General features: G+C 49.5%; 1 protein-coding gene across 7 annotated transcripts in view; it reads left to right on the top strand.

The window, feature by feature from the left end:
• Positions 1-8,539: 8,539 nt before the first annotated feature.
• TPM1 (tropomyosin 1) overlaps positions 8,540-9,485 on the top strand; it is a 121,621-nt gene continuing 120,675 nt past the window's right edge. For 3 of the 7 annotated variants that reach the window (XM_069624471.1, XM_069624477.1, XM_069624475.1), the window contains exon 1: positions 8,789-8,984. In XM_069624471.1, the coding sequence (XP_069480572.1) occupies positions 8,871-8,984 (114 nt within the window). In that variant the 5' untranslated portion in view covers positions 8,789-8,870. Of the gene's footprint in view, positions 8,985-9,485 lie in introns of all 7 variants that reach the window. The other 4 variants (XM_069624472.1, XM_069624476.1, XM_069624470.1 and 1 more) reach the window with 3 other exon arrangements.

Below are 9,485 nucleotides of genomic sequence, written 5' to 3'. Positions count from 1 at the left end.
ACATGAGTGGGGGCCTGGTGGAGGCTGCCCCTGCACTGCTGGGGGGTGGGGGTGGGTGAGAGACATGAGTGGGGGCCTGGTGGGGGCTGCCCATGGTGGCTGGGGGGTGGGGGTGGGTGGGAGACATGAGTGGGGGCCTGGTGGGGGCTGCCCATGGTGGCTGGGGGGTGGGGGTGGTGGGAGACATGGGTGGGGGCCTGGTGGAGGGTGCCCCACACTGCTGGGGGGGTGGGGTGGTGGGAGACATGAGTGGGGGCCTGGTGGGGGCTCCCATGGTGGCTGGGGGGTGGGGGTGATAGGGGACATGAGTGGGGGCCTGGTGGAGGGTGCCCCACACTGCTGGGGGGGGTGGGAGACATGAGCAGGTGTGCAGGGTAGTCCCCTGTTTTGTGGGCTGCCTGCAGGGGCCGTGGAGGGTGTACAGGGAACACCTGTGAGGACCCACCCAGCCTAATCGCGTGTGTAACTTCCCGCGCACCCCTGTAATACACGTACCCAGCCAAATCGCGTGTGATAATTCCCGCACACCCCTGTAATACACGTACCCAGCCAAATCGCGTGTGATTATTCCCGCGCACCCCTGTAATGCACGTACCCAGCCAAATCGCGTGTGACAATTCCCGCGTACCCCTGTAATACACGTACCCTGGCTAATCGCGTGTAAAACTTCACGCGTACCCCTGTCATACACGTACCCAGCCAAATTGCGTGTGATAATTCCCGCGTACCCCTGTAATACACGTACCCTGGCTAATCGCGTGTAAAACTTCACGCGTACCCCTGTCATACACGTACCCTGGCTAATCGCATGTGAAACTTCCCGCGTGCCCCTGATACGAACGTTACCCGCTTTGCGTTCCTTGTTTGGCAGCCCTGTAAACTGGTCCAGGGTTAGCGCAGCCCTTTGCGATGATTTAGCGATTTTGATGGCTTTTCCTTGCGCGAGGGCGTTCTTGGGGGCGTTACTGGCGCTGCTGCAGGGTCGCTGCGATACTCTGCGCCACGGCTGGTTTGGGAGCCTAAAATCCATGAATACGCTGTGCGCGGAAATCGGTTTTGGCGCACGCGCCTGGCGCAGACAATCGCACGCGGACACTCTGCGCCAGCCGCTTGCGACACTTTTCTGCGAAATTCTATGAATTACCCTGTTAGTTGGTAGCTGTGGCTAAGCAGTCAGACTTATCTCAAGAGGGAGATGATCAGTATTCAGGGTTGACACAATAGGCAGTACAGTACTATGGAGCAAGGATACACTGACCAAAGTTTTGTATTAAAAAGAGGATATATATTTATTTATACACTTCTAAGTCAATACATAGATCACAGTTAATAAAGTAAGTTAAGTTTAGTCAAAAGAAAAAACTGAGCAAAATGGCACTCCACACGTTAAAACAGTAGGAAGGAAGAGGGGTTTAGAAGATTTAGGTGCATCAACACATTTCTCATTGAAAACCAATCTAGTGAGAGCAGATCTAACAAATCAGCCAGAGTCAGTGGTTGAGGACCAAGAGCTAGGAGCGAAAATGTTCTTGTAGCTGCAGTCAAGTCTTTAGTAGAAAAATATTGAAGAGGTAGATGCGAGGCGAAAGACAATGTTAAGAGAGAGGGCGGCCGACCCCACAAGTAGTTAAAGGATTTAAAACACCTTTAGGGCTACCACGGAGAAAGGGCGGCCTGGCAGAACAATGTACCTTAAACGTGAAGAAGTGGCTCCTGCAGTGGTGGTAGTTCTTGGTAGTTCCTGCAGGTCGAGGGATCCAACAGAGGAAGAGAGGCTCTCGTCGTGGAGGAAGGTTCGAGTCGCTGCACTATGCCTAACGACGCTGTAACCGTAACCTTAACCTTTCTGCATCTAAGCTGTAAACCTCCTTGTCTTATGCGCCCTGATACTCGAGGGTCTGGTGCGCACAACAAATAAATAAACAAAACAAACAAACATAAACAAACTACCCAGGGATGAAACCAGCCGCGGTGCTGCCAAACGAAGTTTAAAAGGTACGCTCCTTATAATCGCGGTCCGGGTCGATAACTGCCTGGCTATCCGGTCTCCAAGTGCTTGGCACTGTCGATTCGACCAAGGCAGGTCCGAGGATGCAATGGGTGAACTGGTTATGCCCACCAGCTCAAGGGAAGAAGACTCTTTCGCTGAAGATCTCCTCTCGTCGTGTGGAAGAAAAGTGGTGAGACAATTTTTTGGAAAGATTTCGTAATTGTAGGTAATTTTCCTTCCATGTGGCAACCCCTAAACTTTTTGCTGTTGTTTTTCACCTTGTTCTCGACTTTGCCAGAGAAGTGCAGCCTTCTGCCGCACGCCTCTGGGCTTTCGCTCCTTTCTTACGGGGAAACTGACATGCCCTTAAGACAGTCAGTACCGGGAAACGCTGTTTTCCGTAGTTTCTTTTATCATGTTGCGGCTTTCGTGCAACATGACACAAGAGGGCACTGTAAGCTAAGTTACTGCTCTCTTGGGTCTCTAGCCTTCTACAGGCCCTAGATACTCTTTTAGGATTGTAACTGATCGGTGCAAGTGATTCACGGACGGGAATGGGGGCAGCGATCGTTTCTTGTGTTTTGAGCTCCTTTTGCCGTTTTAAGCGCGTTTCTCGCGCTTAACCCAAAATGGTGGCCTGGCTCCCAAAATGGCCAGACCACGAGGCTCCTTTGTCCTGTCCGCTGACCGTCTTGCTCCCTTCACCTTCCCCAGGTCGAGCCGACCCGGGGCCTTCCTTATTTGGGCATGTACTTTCCCGCGAAACACGGATGCTTTCGCGGGCTTCTACATGCCTGGTGTGTGCCTCCAGGATGTGGGCTGGGATGTCTGGTCCCAATACACATCCTGGGTGCCAGAGAGTCCAGGGTGGTGTGAATGCCTGGGACCACCGTGGTCCGTGATAGGTCCACGTATGGTGTGAGTGTTGATGAGCGGATCTCCCATTGGGTCCCCTCCGTTTTGGCGCGAAGGGAACCGTGGATAAGAGGGGGCTGGAAACACCACTACCATGTCGATCTCTTGAGTTCTCACGAACGAAGGAATACAGGAGCCAAGTATCCTGCAACCAAGAGGCTGAACCGAGGAATCGCTGGTGACCCGCTGAAGGACTGCTCCTCTGCACTGCTGTCGCCTTGTGAAACCCTTTTCACCTTTGATCGAAGCAGAAGGCCTGTACTGGTACTTCGACCCTTGGAATAGCGGGGACAGCTATTCTCGGCATCTTCACCATCTCCTGCTAGTAAGCCTTTGGAAGCGTCTCTGGGCCATCCAGCAGACTGACCAGCCTACACAGGAGTCTTGCTCTGTAACCGCCGCCAGGTTGTGTAGTATTTCGAGTCCTTGTCACTCTCACACGCTTCGTACACTTGGCGTTCCCAGGTCTGAAGTGAGTAGTGTACATTTGGCTCAGATACACACAGCCGCTCCGTTGCCCTGCTCTGGTAACAAACTGTGCGGGTTCCTTCGTTTGGGACGTCTTTTACTCAACTCTGCTGCTGCAGACTCAACACGACCGCGAGACGTCCCCTGCTCTTCTGAACCTGCCAGCGACTGAAACTGACGCGGAGAAGGCTGGGTCTGCTTGCATCGGGGACCGGTGAGTAGCATAGCTAGGAACTGGTCGCCCTCCTGCAGGAGCCCATACCTTTTCCCCGCTGTGTCAAAACAGCACGCCTTTCCGTACTCGCGCTCTGCTCCTGCCCACAGTGGAGGCTGCGCTTGAGTCGCGGAACCCTGTTCTTCTTCATTTGTGCACTAATCCGAACTGCCTGATTTCCCTCGAAGAGACTCCCCTTTTGCCTGTTGGCACCAGTGTGTGCAGGTACTTTTGAGCACAAGGCTCCACTCTTCGTAGGGCTCGGACTTCCTTTTAGTTAGGTGCCTCTGAAGGCGGACTGGGTCTAAGCATTATTTCGCACTGCCTGTTTTTCTTCCCTTTTAGGTGGACTACACATTTCGTGCATCTAACGCTTGAGACTTGTTGTATTTGTATATATATTGTATTGGTATGGTATGTGTTGGGTTACTAGAGTTGTATTGTGATTTCTCGCTACGGTCATTGTTTTAAAGGCCTTGGAATAAATGTGTATATATTTTTAATATAACACCTGTTTGGAGTAGTTTGTAAGTGTCCTTGCTTTGCGTGCTCATTGCGGGCTTTCAGTCACCCTCACCCCTCTTGAGACCTAGTCTTGACCGCCGCGATCGCTACCCTGATTGGTCTGGCTTGTCCAGAGGTTACCCTGTTCCAAGTAATTAGGTTGGCCTTCTGAACTTCTGCGCCGCCAGGACAGAGTTCAGAAATCCGTCTTAACAACAATCGGACAGGGCTTCACCGGTGGTGTAGAGGCTGAAGATGTTTCTGGCTTCTCTCCCCTTCGGTTCCGTAGTTCCAGTGGCAACGTCTTGCTCTTCCAGTCCTCAGGACCCTGCTTTTATGCAGAAAGAGACCCATTTATACAGCCTTGCTGTCACTCCCACAGTGGAGTGGCCATCTTGGCGGGAGATCCTCCAGGCTATCAGGTTAGAGTGCGACCTGAGTTGCTGAGGCAACTCTGTCCAGGGGTTCTACTCCCCCTCCCAAACAACAGACCCACCCCAGACTCAGTGGCGCCAAAAGGAGGGCTTCTTGGCAGAAGCCCGCCAAAAGGACGAACAAAGGATCCCCGACTTGGGTTAGGAAGATGGAGTAAGACTCGAGAAAGAAGTTTTATCAAAGTTCTGGCAAATAAAACCTACCGGAGTAAAGTTAGTAATAAAATAAACCAGCGGTATGTTAGAGGCTGTCAGTAAAAGTGGTAGCCTCCAACAATGGGAAAATCCCATAGGAAAATATTTGCGGTCAAATATAAAAGGTAGTAACCACTGCCACCAGCCAGAAACTTTGTAGAGGGGGACTTCAAGGTACCCTCTCGAAAATGAACCTAGGGGAAAAACTATTAACCCCTTCCAGTACTTCCATATTAAGATGGGGTGTACTGGTTAAGTTAATAAAAATCGACTAGTAAAGTCAATGGGGACTTTACATGCCCTGGGAGACAGTAGTCATTCCCAGGGTATGGAATCTATGTTTGGGGATCGCTACGACAACCCTGTGTCACTGCACGGAGGGTGCTGTGTAACACATGTGCATAAAGATGGTTCCTATGGGTGAGAGAAAGGATCCCATAGGCATTAAACACAAAAATAGCCTAGAACACACATAGCAAAAATGCCTAAGTGTGGGAAAAAGAGTCTCACTCTTAGCAGGTAAAAAGAAACAAACGTATCTGGACGAATGCTGTGAGGTCCCATCCGCAAGTCCTTAACAGCTTTATTATGAGTCTCATTATTTCTACAATGATCATACACGTATTGACCGAACATTAGATGTCCTCAGGGTATTTTTTATAAATCCACATTCTCTCTGTAATACTAAGATACGTATTTACATTTGCTCTGTAATAATGAAAAACGCATCTTGCTGCTATTATCTATGATGCAAATCGCAGGATATTATTTTCAAACCACATTTTCCCTACAAAACTGACAGGTTTATTACTCCTGGCATTAGGTATAACTCCATTCTCATGGCATCATAATAGCAATCTCATTCCAAGGATATTATTATAAAGCTGCATGTTCTATCATTAGTTTCCAATTCTCATGATATACTGCATATCTCCCCTTCTTTTTGTGTAATTGCAAGTGTAATTGCAAGACTTGTATGCGTAGAGTAGAACAAATGTTCATTGTATTACTCGGACTGTCCTTGTCAGCGTATTATTTTAAGTCTAATCTTTTAAGAAAATTACTGTCAATAAAAACGTCCATTCGCAGTACGGTTGTACACTCAAGGATTCTTTTGTAAAACTTGAATTCTTAGAGAGTCTAGTTATATATGGAATAGGGCGAAATGTCAGAAAAAAAATTACCGACCCCACCAAAAGACCTAAAACACACACCACGAAAAGTTCTAACTACAAAAAGTTTGAACTTTTCGTAGTAGGTGTTTAGGTGTTTTGGTGGGGTTGGTAATTTTTTTAAGGCTGCGGTGGCTGTCCCCCCCAACACCCTGCTCACTACAGTGAGCGGGGGCTGCGGGGGACACCCATGCAATTATCCCGACAGAACAAACATTTTAAAAACAAAAAAATAAAAAAAAATAAACGGAGGCTGCATGGATGTCCCCCGCAACATCCTGCTCATTATAGTGAGCGGAGGTTGCAGGGGACACCCCTGTATGTTTGCATAGGAAATGTACGAACATTTTGTATTTGTGCATTTCCCATGCAAACATTTCCATTGGAGCAAAATCAGCCGTGGAAAAATCACGCAGATCCGTTATATATAACCTTGAACTCTGAATTGTTGTAGATCTCTTGTTCCAATGTCATTATTTTAACCTCTAATTCTAAGGGTGTGTTTGTATGTTCAGCATTCTCAAAGATTCTGAGAGCATCATTGTTCACACTTTCATTGTCATGGTATAATTGTACAATGCACCATCAGGGTGCTATAAGAGCCATTATTTGGTGTGCTGCAATTCCCCACCATCATCATGATGCTAATCTAATTGTCTGGGTTTTATTTTACTGTTTTGAAAGATTCAATGCATGGGGTACCCTTTGCCCTTCAGAGTTTGTAAATACCTATACTACAAACAAAAGAGGTGAGGGCTGTAAGGTTTGGAATTCATCCTAAACTCTGACATTGCTCTGGGCAACCCTCTAGACCATAATTCTTCAGCCTGCCCAAGCCATTACAGACAGAAGGGGAAAGACCATATACAAATCAGGTTTGGTCTCACTCCAAAAGGGGCCCTCCAGCTTGAACTGCTAGGCCACATCCCTTCTGCACGAGACCACAAGTATCCCCAGACATGTTTCGGACTCACTGGGCGTCATCAGTGAGGAGAAGCTTTGGTCTTTAGGCCCAGCAGGCTTGGGACCCACGTCTGGGCATATCCGTCCCACTTGGGGTGATTTATGCAAAAGAAAAGAGGTGATGGCAGGAATGTTTGGAATTAATACTAACCTCTGGAATTGCTCTGGGCAACCCTTCAGACCATCGTTCTTCAGCCTGCCAAAGCCATTACAGAAGGGGAAAGACATACAAATCATGCTTGGTCCCATCCCAAAAAGGGGCAGACCAGCTCGAACTGCTAGGCCACATGAGGCCGAAACATGCCTGGGGATGCTTGTAGTCTCGTGCAGAAGGGATGTGGCCTAGCAGTTCGGGCTGGAATGCCCCTTTTGGGGTGGGACCAAGCCCGATTTGTATATGGTCTTTCCCCTTCTGAAATGGCTTGGCAGGCAAAGATTGATGGTCTGGAGGGTTGCCCAGACAAATGACAGAGGTTATGATTAATTCTAAACCGTGCAGCCATCACCTCTTTTGTTTTACTAATAATGTTGTAAGGCACATCCTTAGATTATGTGAATCCCAATCTCGGGGTGCTATAATTGATTATTGGGTATTACCCAATTTGAACGAATAATATTGATTGAATGGTACATCTGATCGAATTCGGCCAATTCCCCTTCGATCAATAAAATTTGAACAAATTGTGCAATAAATGCTGAACATGGGTAGCGGGGGTGTCCCTCGCTCCCCATATTTGGGATTTTTGGCCTTGGCCGGTTGTGGGGGTGTATCCGCTTCCTGAAGATTAGAGGCGTGGGACAAAATAAAAAAAAGAAAAGGGGAACCTGCCCCATCGGATCCGACCTGCGTTAGAGGGACAGAACTGACCATGGGCGTAATTTTAGGGGGGCGGGGGTGCTTTTCCCCCCAACTTTCATGGCACACCAATTTGTCCCCATTCATTTGGCTGGGCACCTTTTCTTCAGAGGTCATGTCCCACCCAACATTTTCAGCAAAGTTACTCCACTGGAACTGACGCTGCAGGGTCAGGAGAGGCAGCGGACAAGGAAAAGGTAAGTGGGGGAATGCGGGTTGTATTGGGGATGTGGGGGGACAGAGATGTGTAGAGTTTGGCCGCAGAAAAAACTGCATTCGCTGTGAAATTGCCTACGGTTAATTCCGCCACAAACAATTCTGCCATGGCCAAACCACACAGGTCTGATTATGGTACTATACAAACACATCGTCAGTGTGCGTAAAGGCGAGTGCTAGGGTGATGCCATCCGCATGGTCAGGGTATAGCAAGACACTGTCCTCTTGATGCTACAATACCCCTTCCCATGTTGCTACCAAATCCATTCATGTTGCTTTAAATCCTAAACTCGTGGTGTTGCAAATCCCATTCTTAATCTGCTGCCCAGTCCATTGTCAGGTGCTTGTTTTCTGCAACAGCAAGATCCATTTTCACGGTATCTGCCTCTGCTTTCACTTAACTGCTGGAGTGGGCCGTGCCTACAATGATTCCTTGTGGGAGTCCAGGACGAACATAGAAGCCCTTAGCACTTATGGGTTTTTTATTTAAGGTACTACTATAACACTACTTCACCTCCTCACCGCGCACAGAGACCCCCTAGATCAAGAAGTTCCACCCACAGCCCGATCTATACGGCCCACACTTGGGGTCGATGCAGTGTAAGCACACGCCCCTTCTTTCGGAACCCATCTCGGTCGAAGTTTAGAAATAGCGCCCCGGCCCCCTCCACTCGCCATCGGCCCCATATATAGTCACATCCTCGGTCAAATGTTCTCAGACAGCGAATAGCCGTCGGGGGCCGGCGGTCCGAGGGCAGGGGCGGGGGCCGGGACCAGGTTGGCGCTTCCAAAAAAGCCTAGCGCCCGCGGAATGCGCAACCCCCGCCCCCTGCCGCTGTACTTATAGTGAGGGGCACAGTCCAGGCCGTCGCACTCAGCTCCCGCCTCAGCCGCACAGCAGCTCGCACCGCTCACCGCCGCCCGGCCCACCACACCCGCCGCCATGGACGCCATCAAGAAGAAGATGCAGATGCTCAAGCTCGACAAGGAAAATGCCATGGACCGGGCAGAGCAGGCGGAGGCCGACAAGAAGGGAGCCGAGGACAAGAGCAAGCAGGTCTGCACCCGCACACGACTCCCAGGGGGCGCTAGTCCGTCTGGCAAGGGGGGCCTGACAGGGTGGGCACGCCGCTCAATAGGATGTACTCGCCGTATCCTGTAGTCTCATTGGCGCTGGGGGGCGAGGGGGATATAGTATGTGTTTCTATTTACTAGGATGAAGCCAATTTTCGTATCTGTAATAGAGGGTACCCACACTACACTGGCTTTAGTTGGACCTTACCAATGAGCGTATTACTTGGGGAGTGTGCGTCTGTGATTAGAAATAGTCTTGGGATGTGTCTTAGTGGTGGTTAGCCCTGTGCGACATAAAACATGCATTTCGCTTTACTCACATTTTCCCGTATGGAAATATCTCTGGGTGCACAGTAAACCGTAATCTGAATGTAAGGGCTATACAGATGGGACTGTGCAGTTTATGGGAACCTGGCTCCGTCCATCCAGTGCATGGATATATATATATATTCGCCACAGTGCTGCTCCCCCACCCTACATGCTG

The sequence above is a fragment of the Ambystoma mexicanum genome, chromosome 11, assembly GCF_040938575.1.
Source record: "Ambystoma mexicanum isolate Mex_15411 chromosome 11, UKY_AmexF1_1, whole genome shotgun sequence".
NCBI classification, from domain to species: Eukaryota; Metazoa; Chordata; class Amphibia; order Caudata; family Ambystomatidae; genus Ambystoma; species Ambystoma mexicanum.
The sequence above is the reverse complement of the archived record's forward strand: the minus strand, read 5'-3'. Positions and strand labels throughout refer to the sequence as shown.